This window comes from Leptonotus elevatus, chromosome 7, assembly GCF_054856555.1.
Source record: "Leptonotus elevatus isolate MCC_2025b chromosome 7, RoL_Lele_1.0, whole genome shotgun sequence".
In the NCBI taxonomy this organism is placed as follows: Eukaryota; Metazoa; Chordata; class Actinopteri; order Syngnathiformes; family Syngnathidae; genus Leptonotus; species Leptonotus elevatus.
Genome location: NC_141245.1, coordinates 21504357 through 21521104, shown reverse-complemented (window position 1 = coordinate 21521104; position 16748 = coordinate 21504357). Strand labels below are relative to the sequence as shown.

Sequence of the window (16748 nt, the reverse complement as noted above, 5' to 3'; positions counted from 1 at the left end):
GCTTGCAAATGTGTGTTTATGTCGCTATTTTACGTTTTCCATATTGTCACCGTTTCTATAGCTCGTGCTGTTGAGGATGAAATGTTCCTCAGTGTCAGTATGTTGTTATCGCTTCTCGGCCTTTTGGCTAAGATCAAGTGTAGTATCTGTTCTTATCAGTTTAATATCTGATACGTCCCCTATCCGGGGACCATATATTAAATTGATTTTTGGAACTGGGAGATGGAATAGGGGCTTGCTCCGTCCACTCCACGCATCGACCTGGTACTGCAGTACTTCCAGGAACGGTGCACCCCCTCTCACTGTAAAGAATAATAAGAGATAATGTTCAACTATGACGTGATGATCATTTTAGTTTATGTAGGAGCTATTTTTCTAGTAAATGTAATAGTGGCTCACCGTTATTCATATAAATATTCACATTTATCCAAATATTTGTGCCTAGTTGGATGGATGTCAATGAAAGCGTATCCCTGCGAGGACGAATAAAATCACAGAATCACTCACGTTTAATTTGTGTTTTTTTATGTTCTCCTTCGGCAAACACTCTACAATGGAAACACCAAAAGTAGAAATGTTACTTTAAGGAAAATTTGTAGAAATATGGCTTTTATTTTGCGAAAAACTGTAATGGATGGAGTCGTGGCTGACTAATCAAAAACAACATTAAGTGTCGCTAAACAGTGTATGAGGTACACCACTAGATGTCAGCACTACTAAATTATGTTCACAAAGAAACAGGAAGTGAGTTTCGCCGGGAATACATCATCGCTGTGGATCGCGACTTCCGGTGTGGTGTACACTGTGCGGCGACTTTAAAATGGCACAATCTAAAAGTAGATGCCACTGTAGCGTACCGGGCTGCTCTTCCAATGCTTTCAAGCAGCCATACCTTTCCTTTCATGCATTTCCCAGCGACACTGAACTAAAACAGAAGTGGATACAAGCGGTTAGGCGGGAGGAAGGACCACATTTTGTTGTCAGAAAGGGCAGCACATTTGTCTGCAGCAGGCATTTCACTACCGATGATTACGTGCTGGGGATAACTGTACGACGCTTGAAACCCGAGACTGTTCCAAGCCTTTTCCTTTGGAACAACTACACACCACCTACGACGGAATATGTGTTGGGTCCGTGCCGCAAACGGCAGTGTGTAGAGTTTTCTCTTCAGGCGTTGGAAAACGAAATGAAAGAAAGAATTGCTAAAATGACTAAACTGGACCATGATTATGCAACGTCACCTAGCGCGGGTCGGTAAGATATAATAATATAATATATAATTCTACCTTCTGGCATGTGGTCAAATGTGTCATGGTGCTGAAGTTCATATTGCGGTGTTATACCTGTCTATGCTATTGTGTTTATTGTAATTATTTGTCCTCTCAACTTCACAGGTGTTCTAGATGAGGCAGCGGATTACATCCAGCACTTGCAAGCCAAATTGAAGCTAGCAGTCTTGCCGCCACCAACTCTCTTCAATCGATACTGCGTGTCAGATGCGCAGATGAGATTTTACACAAAATTTCCATCTGAGCGTGTGTTCAAGATCTTTTGGGAACACATTGCACCATCTGCCTCCCGACTGACTTACTGGAGCGAAGCCGAGAGAGTAGGCGAGGACGCCACTGGGGACACGACAGCCAGCTCCTCTCGCAACATGCCGCTGATTGATGAGTTCCTCGTGTACTGTATGAGAGTAGCTGTTGGCATGAAGGAGCAGCTAATAGCTGACATGTTCCAGACAAGCGTGGCCATTGTTAGCCAAGTGACCATCACTTGGGCCAATTACCTATTCTCCATACTGGGGACAATTCCTCTTTGGGTGAGTAGGGAGAAAATAAGGTCAGTCGTGCCGGAAAAATTCAAAAAGCACTGTTCCAATGTCCGCGTGATACTACATTGCACTGAGGTTGCTGTGGCAACAGCGTCTTCACTCACCTTGAGATCCGAAATGTCCTCCCATTACACAAACAGGACGACCCTGGAGGGACTGATTGGAGTCACCCCCCACGGTTTAGTGACATTCTTCTCACCCCTGTACGCTGGAAGCATCTCTGTGAAGGAGATAACAAAGCTCTGCGGAATCCTGACCTTGCTCGAGCCGGGTGATGAAGTGTTGGCCGACAAAGGCTTTCAAATTGAGGATCTCCTCTCTGGTATCGGGGCAAAACTCATTATTCCGCCATTCAAGCGTTCAGCCAAATTTACAAGAGAGGATACTGAGAAGAGACAAGCCATCGGCCGTCTCGGGAGAGTGGCCGAGAGGGTCGTAGGCAGAATTAAATCAAATCATATCTGGGACTCGCCTGTACCACCCACTTTAATAGGCACTATCAACCAAATCTGGTACAACTGCTGTGTAATGGTTAATTTCCAAGGACCTTTGTCTTTGGAAGATGATTGAAATCTGGAGAGTGGATGTAATGTAAAATAATTAAAGCAACACTGAGGAACTTTCAGCTTACGTTGATTATGGCGCCGTCATATGGAGAAAGTCGGTAACGTTATGCCTGAAGGAAGACCACCTTTCTCACGAGGACAAGCGCATTGCGTCATTTTTTTTTTAGCTCACAACATTCATATTGACTTCCGTCTTTGTAACAAATGGGGAAAGCGACGTATGCCATAAAGCAGTCAGCACATTTGTAGTTTTTTGTGTGGCAGTGTTCCTACCATCCTCCTCAACGTTGTTTAGTGCCAGTGAAAATGAGACAGACCCCCTCAGACCATGAAAAGGGTACCATTCAACTAGTTTTAAGTCCATGTTTCATCAGAAGAGTTATGAAAATATTTTATTAAGGTTAAAAAGTTCCTTGGCGCTACTGCCATTATCTGAAATGAAACCTCAAACATTTATTGCAAATCACATTTACAATATTACCAGTAAGACAGGTAAGTGGAAAAGCACGGCAAATGCACTTTGGGGGGGAAAAAATCAAGATAAAATATTTTCAATACACGGTGAGAGTGTCACAAAAGTTCAGTGTGATTTCAAGTACTCATTCATGTATGCGATGTAGTAGAAAATGTCTAATTTATCCTTCATTTTGCGGATGAAAGCATCATCTCTCCAAATTCTCTCAACGTACAAAATCTCCTGAGTGTCCGTGACAAAGTCACACCAACGCAAGCCGGTTACCGCTAATTGTCCCTGGACCTGCCAGTAGTACCGATGTGACCGTCTCAGCGTGACATTCCCATTTTCCATTTTCAGGTATCCAACCCGTGAAGCATCGGGTTTTATGGTGCTTTTCGCTTCGACGAGTCCAAACGGCGATGACTCTCCGGGGTCATAGACCCTGCCGTCTGAACTGGCCCCAAGATGTGGTGCTTCCGGAGGGATAACAAATCCAATAGGTAGCACGTTAACTCTCTTCAAATTAGCATAACTTGCCAGCACTTCCGATTTCATCCGCACACTTCGTTTGCGTTTCATTGCCGCGGTTTTCTTGCTCGGCCCGTTTATCATTTGGATCGCAAGGGCTTTTGCCGCAGCCTCCGGATCTTCACGCCACTGACCCGAGGAGGCACACGCCTCTCGGAAGCGACCGTCGGTTAACCGTGGTTGTCGTAACAACGCCCACGCTGGACATTTGGATTGCTGTCTGGTTCCCTTCTCAATTTCGCCGGCCATTTGTGGTGACACTTTCAAGGATTCTAGGTACGACTGCTGGCGCAGGGTGGGAACAAAGTCCAAGTTGGAGACGAGATGCCGACTCCGAGGAAGAGGAAGCGCTGGGAATTCAGGAGCCAAATGGTGCAGGATGAGGTCACCGGATGTTTTAGGTGGACAGAGGTATGATATGGGACACTCACGAGGGACGGGGCCAAATCTAGATGGAACCAGATCTATGTCTGACAAGTCATCCAATACAAGAGCTATGAGAGGCTGGGGTTCTTCCTTGCGTAGCTTGGCTCCAGCAGCCATGAAATCAGGGTCAGGAAAAGGTCCTACAGAGAGAAACGATACAGAGCATCCTTCTTGGTTATTTGTGTTTCGCAAGCATGCAAAATGTTGCCGTTTGTCCAATAAAATGCAAAAAATAATAAAATTTGTTCCACAATTAGCAAACAAAACATTTCTTATTTTTTGATGACATTTTGATTAAGATTACAGTTGTGGAATAAGTTTTTATCCATCTCAGGGGGCGGCCATTTTGTCACTTGCTGTGGACTGAAGATGACATCACAGTCGCGCAGGTCTCAGGTAACGACCAATCACAGCTCACCTGTTTTCTGAAGCTAAGCTGTGATTGGTCGTTACCTGAGATGAATAAAAAATGGCTGGATTTTGATGCATAACTCCTTTTCCAAAAATGTAATATTACGGAGTAGTGAGGTCACATATAACATATTATGGTCAAGAAATGTTTAAGGTTGACTTCCCCTTGCTGTTGATTGAAGATGACATCGCAGTTGCTCCGGGTCAGGCAACAACCAATCACATCTCACCTGTTTTCTGAAGCTGAGCTGTGATTGGTTGTTAACTGAGCAACCGTGATGTAAATTTCACTCGACAGCAAGTGGCAAAATGGCCGCCTTCTATTATTGATAAAAACTGCAGGATTTTCCTGCTTAACTCATATTCCACTAACGCAATGTTAACCAGAATTCCCGTATTTCGACTAGTAGGCCTGCATTGAACATATTATTGTCAAGATTTTTTGGGGGGTTCACTGCCACTTTAAAGTGTGGCGTTTGCAGTTTACTCAAAGTAGGGTACGCGTTTTCTATACTGCCAAAATCGCGGCGCTAACACCCATTTTGGGATGCGTGACGTCAACGTCCAGATCTATTTGTTTTTCTTTTTACCGACAAGAGTTTCAGGTGATTACCATGCTGCAGTGGAAATCTGAAACACTTACGTTGGTTAAAAAGAAAAAACAGATATTATACTGAAGCGACATAGTGAACTAAATTCAAGTATGCTGTCACCTGAATGAGCCTGGTACAATGTGGACCGGAGACCACTCTTGCCAGCTGCTGTTGACTTTTGCACCGCCATATCACTCACAGGCTCTGGATGGAAGAATGTAATCACATTAGGTATCACACAAAAAGGGCACTCATCGAGGTCGGAACCCAAAAGGGAGGGCACTTGAGCATCACCACAGGTTTACCTGCTAGCTGATCAGGGCAGTTTGTGCGAAGTATAGTTTAATGGATTAGCTGAAATTTTACGGAAGGAAAAACAAGTGGGTCAAGGCTCCTGCACATATAATCAAAGTCGATTCAGACTAATGGTAGAAATTGCCTTCTGTTACTCTCAAATTAAATTACCGTACTTTTTATAGAAATGGCACTAAACAGCACTCCTGGGGCCAGCAACTCAACACAAACAAAGTTTGCAGCAACCCAGCTGTGCTGTATTGTTACGAATGTGACCGCTAGGCAGCGCTGTTGTAGTGTGTTGACGATACAGCAGTTAAGGGCTAGCGCAGTTTGTTACTACTATTATTCTGATATATATGTGACTGAGTTGTTGTATGCCGCTGTGAACTGCTGCAAACCAAATCGCCCTACAAGGGACAATCCTATAGAGGGATGTGAACAACGGCTTATGCACAAAAGTGCTGCAACGACAACAAGAAGCCACCAGAGTGGGGAACTGAACGTGTTCAGAGTTAGCAGTTCTTTACTTACCTTCGTACTTGTCGATGGATTTTGAGGGTGGATAGCCCTTTCTCAGATTTCTCGTGGAAAAATGCGTACCCACTTTTATTTTTATTTTTTTTCGTGTTGCAGTTTTCTTGTCGGCAAATGTGCTTTTCGGCAAATATGAAGGACCGGAAGTTGAGATCCCGGTGTTTACGCATATCCGGTTTGTGTGTGTAATGCATTATGGGAATCCTTTTAACATTTAAAAAAAAAACTATTTATCATGGTTCAGCTAATGTAATGGCTCAAATGTACTAATTAAACTGTTATACGAGTTTTTCCTCATCGATTTAGCGCGTGTATGTGTGTTCAGCGGATAAAACCGTGACTGAGGATGGCGCGTCTGCTAAAGACTTGAGCGTTGGTGATCTGTACAACTCATACTTACCTGGCAGGGGAGATACCATGATCAAGAAGGTGGTTCACCCAGGGTGAGGCTCAGCCATTGCACTCCGGCTGTGCTGACCTCTGCGAATTCCCCAAATGTGGGAATCTCGACTGCACAATTTCTGGTAGTGGGGGACTGCGTCCGCGCTCTCCCCTGATAAATATGTTAAAAGCAAGTGAAGGCTCATATCTATTAGATGCATAAACAGATGGTTATTTGTACCTGTATACATTTTTTTAGTTTCTCCAAGCGGGATTATAATTTTTTTTTTCCTTGTACGTAATACTATGTATATACCATGTATTCTTGTGGAGTATATAAAAGTAAAATGAAAAATATTTGTGGCTGGCTGGTGTCTTCAGACAAAAGTTTAATGTATCTATTATGCAATGGTGTTTATGTTTGTAGATGCGAACAAAGCCTAAACATAACTATTGTCGTTGGTGGGCTCTGTGTTGACAGCTATAAAAACTGTAATGTTCCTTACTTCTTTAAAATGGGGAAAAAAGAAGACTACCATCTGGTGGTCAACCCGAAAAATACCACAATTTTATGTTACATCTCGCGATCTGTGTTCTACTAGTTTGGACTGAAGAACCCAACAACAGGGCGACGTGTCGAGTCGAGAAAAAACGATTTCGCCTCACATATTCTTTTCAGTGTAATTTAACCTCCCCTCAGCAAAGTCACATGGACCATCTTTCTTCTTTCGCAAGTAGGTTAAATTGTTGTCCGAGTCATGTTAACCGTTTTGTGGTCGTTACATTGCACAACAACCGAGTTAGCATTATTATGCTAGCATTATCGTACGGCGATATACAACTGAATTTGTTTGATATTGCGTAGCTATGTTTTAGTGGAAAGCGTGTCGTTAAAACCAAATTTGTTACTCTTAATTTGTTGTATAAATGATATATGTTTTCGAAATTATGTGGTGGTATTCGAGGCTGCTCTGTTGGTTAGCCTTAGCGCAGCTCGCTAGTAGCTCGTCGTGTTTCCTTGGAGAACTGCAAGCGTCTCCAGACTGTTAGCCTAAAAGCGCAGTTGCTTCATGGTGTAGAAAAGAAAGAAATTCCACAAACAATAATCTTATTGGATTTTATTCCTTGTAAATATTGTGGCATTTTATTTATAAAACGGATAGACAAGCTGCATCGTTCGTGCAATGAATGTGGCCGAGCTCCAGAGTGCCCTAAAAGGGTGGCATTTTGGCTCTAAATTTTGAGGCAGGGCAACAAAATCTTTTATGTATTCGTGCCTATGTGACCAATATATCCATTGTTTGCTTGTTTTGTTTTGTTTATTAATTCTTGATTTAGTTTCTGTTGTTTTTGTACTTGCTGGTGTACCCCCCCCCCCTAAAAGTATTATAAGAAAATAATCATGTTCATTTTTATTATATTATTTAGAATTCATCTAATAGTATTACCAATTATTTGATGACTACGAGAATATTAAAAAAAAACGTTATTAACTTTTATTTTGTTTACATTTGAACTCTAACGCCATTAACGCATTATTTAGTTAAATGAGCCCAAAAAAAAGAAAATATGTTAATTGACCAATATTTGTGGGAAAACAGCTAAATGAATGCAACAACTATAATAGTTTATTTTAATAAAATGATTGTCATTACATTATTGTAGTTATGATTTATTAAACTGTAGTATGCCCACTTTGACCGCCAACTAACTTTTGTTGTAATTTTTTTTACAACATGCTCCCTTCAGACGACCCCTTCGATAAGCCGCCATGCAGAGGCTGCTCGTCGTACCTCACCGAGCCTTACATCAAGTGTGCGGAATGTGGACCTTCACCTTTCCTGCTTTGCCTCCAGGTGACAATTTGTCCACTCCAGGTAAAGAAATTCTTCTGGATGCCTAATAACCCCTTATATGGCCTCTCTTTCTATTTTTTCCCCCCCAGTGTTTCACTAGAGGCTTCGAATACAAGAAACATCAAAGTGATCACAAGTATGAAATCATGGTAAATTTGGAGGGACCGTCAAGGACAGAATTCTGGATGACTTCTCTCACACTACTGAAACTTTTTTACACGCACTACTAAGATGCTCTTGCTACACTCATACAATCTATTGAAAAGCCCTAACGCACATCACTGAAAAATTTTTTTGCTCACACACACACAACTAAAACGATGAGCATTTTCTTTGTGTTTCAGTCGTGTTTAAATATTTCAGGAGTGTTTTAGTAGTGTTTATGTGTTTCCAATAATTTGCGTGAGCTGAAAAAAAAAAGAAGTCAAAACCAGTGCTGTTGCTCCTCTCAGCAGTTACTCATGACAACCGCCACGTTGCTCAATAGAAATCAATACATTCGAAATAATCAACACGGATCAGTTTGAGTCTTGTTCAATGTTGTTTATCCAGACGTCCGACTTCCCTGTTCTGGAGCCCAGCTGGACGGCGCAGGAAGAGATGGCTCTGCTTGAAGCCGTGATGGATTGTGGCTTTGGCAACTGGTCAGTAAAGTATTGATAATTATTGATGAAGAGTGGTTAGGGAAGTTCAAGATATGAGAAGATGGCGAAGGATGCAATTTACGGAGAAACGTTTTGTCAGCTTTCCAAAACACGCACATGAAATACACACGTTTGGTTTTCCTTCTTTTGACTATTGTTGATGTGCGTGTACTCGCCAGGCAGGACGTGGCCTACCAGATGCGCAGCAAAAGCAAGGAGGAGTGCGAGACTCACTACATGAAGAACTTCATCAACAATCCTCTCTTTTCCTCCACGCTGCTCAGTCTGCGCAAGACCAAAGACGCTCGCTTCGCGGACGGCGCCATTCCGTTTAAACGTCAGTGACACCGCACCACTGCTTTTTAGGGGGCGGTAAACTCCCGCGAGTCTTTGGCCAATAGTTTTCAGATTGGATTCGGGCTAGAATCCCCCCCCCCCCCTCTTGTCTGCGAATGTGACATCATCTGCTCGTTTTGTATGTGAAGAAGGGAAACTGCAGTTTCATTTTCTGGCCACAGGCGGCAGTAATGATTCGAAATTCAATTTTCAGCGTTCAGTAGCTTTAAATTCCAAATAAAATTTTGCGGCGAAAGTAACTGGTTAACTGATTTAGGGTTATAATCACTTAAGAGTTACACAAACTGGCATCAGCAAGGATGAGATGAGAATATTTTCATAAATCTAATTCAGTAATTGTAAATATAAATTTAAAATATTCTGAATTGTCTTTAAATACAATAAGTCAGGTCTTTCATAAATGTAAGAAAATACTTTTAAATTCATGTGAACAGTAAATGTCAAGAAAACAGTCAAATAACACGCCCCCCCCAAAAAAAACCCTCAGCCTTTAAAATTGTACTTTCTTAAGAATTGATGGGAAAAATAGATATTAAAATAATTGATTCATCGTTTTATGAATCAATATCAGGCCCGAAAAGAAAGATCGATTCAATATCGATTATTCGATTTTTAAAACTCAGCCCTAATAAGCGCCGTGAAAGTAATACTAATATTATTTAATCCGACAGCGACCGAAGACCCGCCTCGGCCCACGTTTGACTCGGTGCTGTCCAGGGACATGGCGGGATACATGCCGGCCAGAGCTGACTTCATGGAGGTGAGCAAGAAAGGAACTTGTTTTTATCACCACATGACTCCGAATGAAGTCCAATTGATTGAGTGACTCACACGAGGCAAAGACTCATCCTAACATTTACTTTTCACTCTGACATTATTGTCAAATATGTCCGCGTCAATCCAGATGAAAAATCAGCTGCACGCTCCACTCATTGTAAAAATACTAATAATGACTTCTCTCTCTCTGGAAACGCAGGAGTTTGACAACTACGCCGAATGGGATCTGAAAGACATCGACTTTGTGGACGATGACTCAGACATCCTGCGCGGTGGGTAGCGCTCGTAGAGGCTCAACCACGCATGCAGCGTTGCCGCGGTTACCTTGGAAAAGCAATTTAGGGGCATATAGCTAATTTCTTACGTGTACTTTCAATGCACGGCGATTCTCCTGCATTCTTCAAAGTCACTGTCAGGGGCATTTGAAGAGTCACTGTAATCGGATTACTTGGTTTGAACATGTAGAGTCACGCGTTACCGACATCTTTGCACATGATATTTGGATACGATCAAATGATTTGATTGTGTTTCAGCACTCAAGCTGGCTGTGGTGGATATTTACCATTCAAGATTAAAGGAGCGACAACGAAGGAAGAAGTAGGTTGGCAGGATGCCAGTTTGTCACCAGGTGGCATCCTTGGTATCTTTTTTTTTTTTTTTCAATATCCATGCATCAATAACAAATTTCTAAACCCTGCTACTTGCGTCTCCTCTAACCTCATGATCCACAAGTGAGTGACGGCGAACTTATGTTATATACGGTATATCTGGTCGCAACACGTTTTTTTTTTTTAACTCATTCACTGCCATAAATTCATTTTTTTTTTTTTAAGATGATTAAAAATTAGGGGCAAGAGGCGATTACATTTTTTAATTGTAATTAATCGCATGATTTCACTAGTTAACTCACGATTAATCGCAAATTTTATATCGGTTCTAAATGTACAATAAAAAAATTTTGGCTTTTCATACTCTTGATAACAAAAGTGGGGGAAAAAATGTTAAACTAATATATATATTTTTAATTGACGTTTATAGCCGTCAATGGCAGTGAATGAATAAAAAATAAATATATAAAATTCGGGGCGTCAGTTTCTTTTTTTACGTTTATAGGCCTCAATGGCAGTGAATGAGTTAAGCAGAATTAATGATTTAATTTGCGGCATTCAATTCTTCTTGTGCAAAACAACTACAAACAACCTAGTCAACATATTACTGCTGTTTTGGTTGAATTTATTTGTTCATGACATTCTACAATGACAGAATTCCATCTTTTTTTCCTCCCCCAGGATTATTCGCGATCACGGACTCATCAACATGCGCAAATTCCAGAGTGAGTTGACCTCTGACTCACTTCGCGTACACACACACGGTTGCTATGGCTACAAGCTAACAGCCGCAGGGTAAATTAGTCAACGCATGATGTCGCACGGTGCCTGTAAGACGCGACGCGTCCACGCCACCTGTTGCTGCGATTGGTCGGCAGAGGTTGAAGTTGTGCGCTTATGATTTATTCATGTGGCCCCCCCCAAAATTTCCGCATCACTCCTTATCTCTCGCAGCCCTCTGGAGACACAAGACAAGTCGCGCTAGCTGGCGAGCTGCTGAACGGTCGTCATGGAGACTGTCAGATTGTGTGCGCGCTCGTGTGCGCGCTCGTGTGTGTTTATACCCGAACCTGAGAGGCACACACACCTCCTCTCTCACGCCCCCTCAGCAGCTTTCCTCTACTGTGTTCTTCAGTTTGGAGACAAACGAGCTCCGAGGTGGCCAATGTGCCACACGCTAAGATCATGATGCCTCCATTTAACTCATTCACTGCCATTGACGGCTATTGACGTCAAAAATTAATTTGAACTATTTCTGTTAGTTTACATTTTTTTCCACTTTTGTTAACAAGAGTATGAAAACCTAGAAAAAAATTTTTTATTGTGCATTTGGAACAGATATAAAATGTATGATTAATCGAGAGTTAACTATTGAAGTTATGCGATTAATTACAATTAAAAATTGTAATCGCCTGGCGCGATTTAAAAATAAAAGATTATTAAAACATTTGTGTTAGGCAATTACAATTTTTAATTGTAATTAATTGTATGACTTCACAAGTTAACTCGCGCTTAATCAAAATTTTTATATCTGTTCTAAATGTACAATAAAAAAATCTAGGTTTTCATACTCTTGTTAACAAAAGTGTAAAAAAATAGTTAAACTGATAGAAATAGTTAAAATGAATATTTGACATCTATAACCGTCAATGGCAGTGAATGAGTTAAAATGCTTCTAATTAACCCCACATAAACTTGAGGTGTTCTAGCAGGCTATTCCTGACATTTTTGCAGCTACAATTCAAAAAGAAGTGTGTTTTCTTTCTGGCTGATTGTTGTGACCTTCATTCCTGAGGAGCGTGACATCACTTCTCACGCCGCTCTCTCACATTTCCTCTCTCACAGTCTTGGAGCATTGCTACCCGAAGGAGGTTCAGGATCTCTATGACATCATGAGACGATTCGCCCGAGTCACCGGACCTGTTGAACACGACAAATTTATCGAGAGTCATGCGCGTCTGTATCTCATCTCTCTGATCATCATCCCAAAATTTTATTATTTTTATTATTCCACATTGGTTTTTTTCTGCACTTCTGCTTTCTCATTTCTCAACTGATTCAATCTAGGGCACCTAGTTTAGTGTTTAAAGGCTTAGTATTTGGAACATTTTGTTTTATGCATTTTTTAAAACGATAAATTGATTATCAAAATAATTCGGAAGTAATTAGTTTTTGATTAATTGTTGATTAACCAAACTCAGACCAATTAGGAACGATTTTCCACTTTTCAAAGAAAAAGTTATCCTATTCCAAAGTGTTCAGCTCATGCAGGACATCTCAGGAACAGTTTTCTGCATTCCTAAAATTCCACACTTTTCACATTGCGTACATCCTGTTTCCAAATTGAAATATATTTTACACCTTTACTCCCTTTTACTTTCCTTTTCCAAGTCTCAAATTCTACATTTCACCAATTCAATTAATTCCACAGCATGGGGTGTCAGGCAATTACATTTTTTAATCGTAATTAACTCATTCACTGCCATTGATGGTTATAGACGTCAAATATTCATTTTAACTATTTCTATTAGTTTAACTTTTTTAAACTTTTTTTTACATGTTTTAACAAGAGTATGAAAACCTACCTTTTTTAATTGTACATTTAGAACTGATATAAAATTTGTGATTAATCGTGAGTTAACTCGGGATAACTTCAATAGTTAACTCACGATTAATCATGAATTTTATATCTGTTCTAAATGTACAATAAAAACAAATCCTAGGTTTTCATACTCTTGTTAACAAAAGTGTAAAAAAAAAAGTTAAACTAACAGAAATATTATTTTTTGACATCAATAACCGTCAATGGCAGTGAATGAGTTAATTACATGACCTCAATAGTTAACTGTTCTAAATGTACACAATTTTTTTTTTAAGTTTTCATATTCTTGTTAACATAAAAATGGGGAAAAAATGTTAAACAAATTTTTAAAATGGCTGCATCTTTTAGTAATTGGTACAGTAATTTCATGATAATTCATAAAATTGACTTAAAATTAGTAAAAAAGTGGGATATTGATTTGTGTCATTTTTGTGCCGCTAGATGGCATATTTACATTTGTAAGCCATTGGTGAGAGCTCAGTGCATGTTTCCTTTCATATTAAGAGCTATCTAATCTTTAACATGAAGTAACTTGTGAAATTCTGCACATTTTTCAAATTGTAAAATACAACTTGACCCCAGTCTCCACAAATATATGCATTATTATTAAATTTGCTGCGTTGCGACTGGAATTCTCTCAGTACAGGCTTTCCTCGCGCATTAAAAAAAATCAGTGGCGTTAATGGAACTGTTAATTAACTTAAAATTAACTCACTAATTTTGACAGCCCTATCCACACATTCTAGTTTAGCAGCAGCTCAAATCTATTCACGCAATTTTGTCATAAATTGCATTCTGATGTAATGCACCAAATTTTGAAAATGTGCATGTTTTAACGTGATGAAAACACATTTTCGGGACCCCTCGCATGACCGCATGGCTGTACTTTTACCTTGAATCCATTGCATATTCTATACATGTTGTGTTTTTTCTTCTTCTAGTGGAGTTTGAGCTGCGGCGGGAGATCCGCAGGCTGCAGGAGTACCGCAAAGCCGGGATCAAATCTTTCTGCAGTGAGTGCCAGACCGGCCGCATCTGGGCCCGCTCGTTGCGACTAGCGTTGAAATGAGTGCTGATGTTTTTTTTGTTTTTTTTTGCATCGATCAGGCGCCAAAGTGTACGAACGCGCCAAGCGTATGCGCGAGGACGAGCGCCGCAAGAGGACCATGCTGTGTGACGTGTTGCAGTACATCCAGGACGGACGAGCGTGCCAGCAGTGGCTCAGCAAGCAGGCCGCCATGTAAGACACACACACACACACACACACACACACACACACACACACACACACACACACACACACACACACACACACACAGCGCGTGCGCGTGTGCGCTGGCCGCCATTTTGTATTTTTAGCCTTCAAAACAAGCCTCGTTTACTTTCCCATCCCAGTCCTTTTTCTCTGTTTGATCCAATCGACTGTGACTCTCTCTGCGGTGTGCGGCGTTTATTAATAGTGTCACTTTTAATCTCCCGACTGCAGAGATGCTGGCATCACACCGGCTGTCGCCGCCATCACGACGTCAGGTAGCGGCTATTTGGAGTTGTTTATGTCTATTGTGTTGAATGTGACGAGTAACTGGCGAGAGGAGCGGTCGCGCGGATTATAAAACCCAAGCGACCAAGCGTGCTGTGTAGAGGTCTCATTGTGTTGTGTTGTGTTGTGTTGTGCGTGTGTGTGTGTGTCTCCATAGCAACAGGCAGAAGGAGCGCGCCTCCCCTCAACCTGACCGGACTGCCTGGTACAGAGAAGCTCAACGAGCGAGAGAAAGAGGTACACAGGCTGATATGAAAAAAAAAAATAGGGTTTCAAGCTAGGGTTAGGATTTCCAATTAGGGTGTCAAGCTTGGGTTACAGAATAAGGATAGGGTTTCAAGTCGAGGTGTGGTGTCAAGGCTGGGTTTAAAGCAAGGGTTAGGATTCGAGCAAAATTATGGTTTCAAAGTAGGGTTTCAATTCTGTGTTTGGGCTTCAACGTAGCGTTTTAAACTTTTGATTAGGGTTTCAAATCAGGATTTCAAGACAGTTATGTTTTTGAGCCGGGGTTTACTTTTCAAGACAGGTTTGATGTTTCAAATTAGGATTTGCAGCCTGACTTTGGGTTTTAACAAACGATTAGGGTTTTAAATTTGTATTTCACGCCTGACTTAAAGTTTCAAATTAGCAACTTATTGCCCGGGTTAGGATTTGAAGACAGGGTTAGTTTTTCATTTGAGGGTTTCATGCCAGGGCTAGGGTTTCATGGCCTAAATTAGGCAGGGTTGGGGTTTCTAGGGTTTGTGTTTCAAGCAGGGTTTAGGGTTTCGCATTAGGGTTTTTAGCCAATGTTTGGGTTTTAAAAAAGGGTTAGGATTTCAATATAGAGTTAAGGTTCTAAACAGACTTTTGTTGTCGGATCAAGCCAGAGTTTCAGCAAGTGTTAGGCTTTAACAGTATGCTTTCTACGAGGGCCGAACAATGAATCAAAGACGACTTTTGAAAACCATTCAACCGAAGTTTCGCGTCGAGGTTAGGATTCCACAAGCAAGTTTTAAAAGGTGCCATCGGATGTTGTGAACATTCCTTGGACGCTGTTGTCTTGCGTGCAGTTGTGCCAGGTGGTGCGCTTGGTGCCCGGCGCGTACCTGGAGTACAAGCAGGCCCTGCTGAACGAGTGCCGGCGTCAAGGCGGCCTGCGACTGGCTCAGGCGCGAGCGCTCATCAAGATCGACGTCAACAAGACGCGCAAGATCTACGACTTCCTCATCAAGGAGGGTTGCATCACGAAGGCCTAGCGGCGCACACGCGTGCGCCGCCTCTTCTCTATCATACATGATCACCGCGACATACAATGTGCGCTAAGTGTCATTTCAACAGGCGGACTTCAACTTGGGACTGTCAAAAGCTCTGAAAGCTCAACCGTGAACACTCGGCTCGCGAAAGGCTGTGACATTTCCCCGATGTTCACGGTCAATTTTCATGCCAAGTTTGGATGGGAGTTTATGGAAACACAGAAATAAAACAGGAATTGACTCAATTGAATGCTAGCTCTCAATAGAGGTGGAAAATTCCTCTGGGAAGTTTAAGGTGCGGAATTTTTGAAGTGTTCCAAATTGGAAACTGTTATGGAATTAATTGATTCGGAATTGACTAAATTAAAGATGGAGAAGAGGTTCCATGATCATTCCTGTGAATTGGAATGTTGTAAATATTCCAAATTGGAAGCTTTCCATGTGAATACATGAGGAAAAAAACAGGAATTTACAAAATAGTAGGTTAGCTCATAGTAGATGTGAAAAATGTATGGGAAGTTGAGTTTTAGAATTTTAGAAATATTAAAAAATGCAAACTTTGCTTTGAAATGATAAGAATTGTTTTGTTGGGAATTTACACCATTGAAGTTTGACTCCTAAATAGCGGTGGTACTTTCGGGCAGATTTGTGTCTGGTAAATTTCCCTTAAAAATGTAGCTAAGGAATTTTGGAAATATTCCAAACACGAAACCTTCCATCGGAATGAATAGGAATTTACAAAATTAAAGATGGGTTCTTAATAGGGATAGAAACTTTAAAGTAAATTTCCATGGGAATATTCACTATATTTAATGTAGCATTTACTTCATAGCTCCATTTTTTTTTTCCATCAGCCCCAACATTTGACACTTGATTTTGGCTCTCCAAAAAATTAAAATAAAATAAATAATATTTTTTTCACCGGTGTACATGCGTGCACCAGATTGACGCCCAAGCTGGAGGAGAAGAGCCTTCCCCCCACCCCCACCCGTGCCCTCCAGTGTGTAGTGCATCTAGTCAGTGATCATATTTGTCTATCACCATGGCAACAATCTTGTCACTGTGTATGTTGGGGGGGGGAGGTTAAAAGTCAACCTTTCCC

At 41.2% G+C, this 16748-nt stretch overlaps 3 protein-coding genes and 2 non-coding genes across 7 annotated transcripts; 4 read left to right on the top strand and 1 right to left on the bottom strand.

The window, feature by feature from the left end:
• The first annotated feature begins 107 nt into the window (after positions 1-107).
• LOC147171514 (U2 spliceosomal RNA) lies at positions 108-298 on the top strand. The gene has a single exon (XR_015095698.1). It is a non-coding gene; the product is annotated as a U2 spliceosomal RNA (small nuclear RNA).
• A 487-nt stretch (positions 299-785) lies between these two features.
• Positions 786-4063, top strand: LOC147171513 (uncharacterized). Of its 2 annotated transcripts, none has more exons than XM_086080783.1 (2): positions 786-1250; positions 1395-4063. In XM_086080783.1, exons 1-2 carry the CDS (start codon positions 821-823, stop codon positions 2402-2404), a joined length of 1440 nt encoding a protein of 479 aa, XP_085936909.1. In that variant the 5' UTR covers positions 786-820; the 3' UTR covers positions 2405-4063. The 2 variants fall into 2 exon arrangements, with proteins under 2 accessions (XP_085936909.1, XP_085936910.1); XM_086080784.1 differs by having other exon boundaries at positions 786-1254.
• On the bottom strand, positions 2794-5797 carry LOC147171512 (uncharacterized). The gene is made up of 3 exons (XM_086080785.1): positions 5644-5797; positions 4936-5019; positions 2794-3951 (listed from the first exon to the last, which is right to left on the bottom strand). The coding sequence occupies exons 2-3, from the start codon at positions 5003-5005 to the stop codon at positions 2981-2983; spliced, it is 1041 nt and encodes a 346-aa protein (XP_085936911.1). The 5' UTR covers positions 5006-5019; positions 5644-5797; the 3' UTR covers positions 2794-2980.
• A 241-nt stretch (positions 5798-6038) lies between these two features.
• LOC147171511 (U1 spliceosomal RNA) lies at positions 6039-6202 on the top strand. The gene has a single exon (XR_015095666.1). It is a non-coding gene; the product is annotated as a U1 spliceosomal RNA (small nuclear RNA).
• Positions 6203-6640: 438 nt separating this feature from the next.
• Positions 6641-15896, top strand: tada2a (transcriptional adaptor 2A). 2 transcript variants are annotated; one of them, XM_086081344.1, is made up of 15 exons: positions 6641-6761; positions 7777-7883; positions 7973-8032; positions 8436-8527; positions 8707-8864; positions 9556-9644; positions 9861-9933; positions 10195-10258; positions 10951-10994; positions 12115-12225; positions 13813-13884; positions 13979-14111; positions 14358-14401; positions 14569-14648; positions 15464-15896. In XM_086081344.1, exons 1-15 carry the CDS (start codon positions 6737-6739, stop codon positions 15647-15649), a joined length of 1338 nt encoding a protein of 445 aa, XP_085937470.1. In that variant the 5' UTR covers positions 6641-6736; the 3' UTR covers positions 15650-15896. The 2 variants fall into 2 exon arrangements, with proteins under 2 accessions (XP_085937470.1, XP_085937471.1); XM_086081345.1 differs by lacking the exon at positions 7973-8032 and having other exon boundaries at positions 7777-7904.
• The last annotated feature ends 852 nt before the right edge of the window (positions 15897-16748 follow it).

What these genes read in the sequence shown, in the direction of transcription:
- tada2a (XM_086081344.1), top strand. Translation starts at nt 6,737, where the DNA reads ATGGACCATCTTTCTTCTTTCGCAA. An exon ending in CCATCTTTCTTCTTTCGCAA is followed by an intron (nt 6,762 to 7,776) that starts GTAGGTTAAATT and finishes TGCTCCCTTCAG; the next exon opens with ACGACCCCTTCGATAAGCCG. An exon ending in ATTTATCGAGAGTCATGCGC is followed by an intron (nt 12,226 to 13,812) that starts GTCTGTATCTCA and finishes TTCTTCTTCTAG; the next exon opens with TGGAGTTTGAGCTGCGGCGG.
- LOC147171513 (XM_086080783.1), top strand. Translation starts at nt 821, where the DNA reads ATGGCACAATCTAAAAGTAGATGCCACTGTAGCGTACCGGGCTGCTCT. An exon ending in TGCAACGTCACCTAGCGCGG is followed by an intron (nt 1,251 to 1,394) that starts GTCGGTAAGATA and finishes TCAACTTCACAG; the next exon opens with GTGTTCTAGATGAGGCAGCG.
- LOC147171512 (XM_086080785.1), bottom strand. Translation starts at nt 5,005, where the DNA reads ATGGCGGTGCAAAAGTCAACAGCAGCTGGCAAGAGTGGTCTCCGGTCC. An exon ending in ATTGTACCAGGCTCATTCAG is followed by an intron (nt 3,952 to 4,935) that starts GTGACAGCATAC and finishes TTCTCTCTGTAG; the next exon opens with GACCTTTTCCTGACCCTGAT.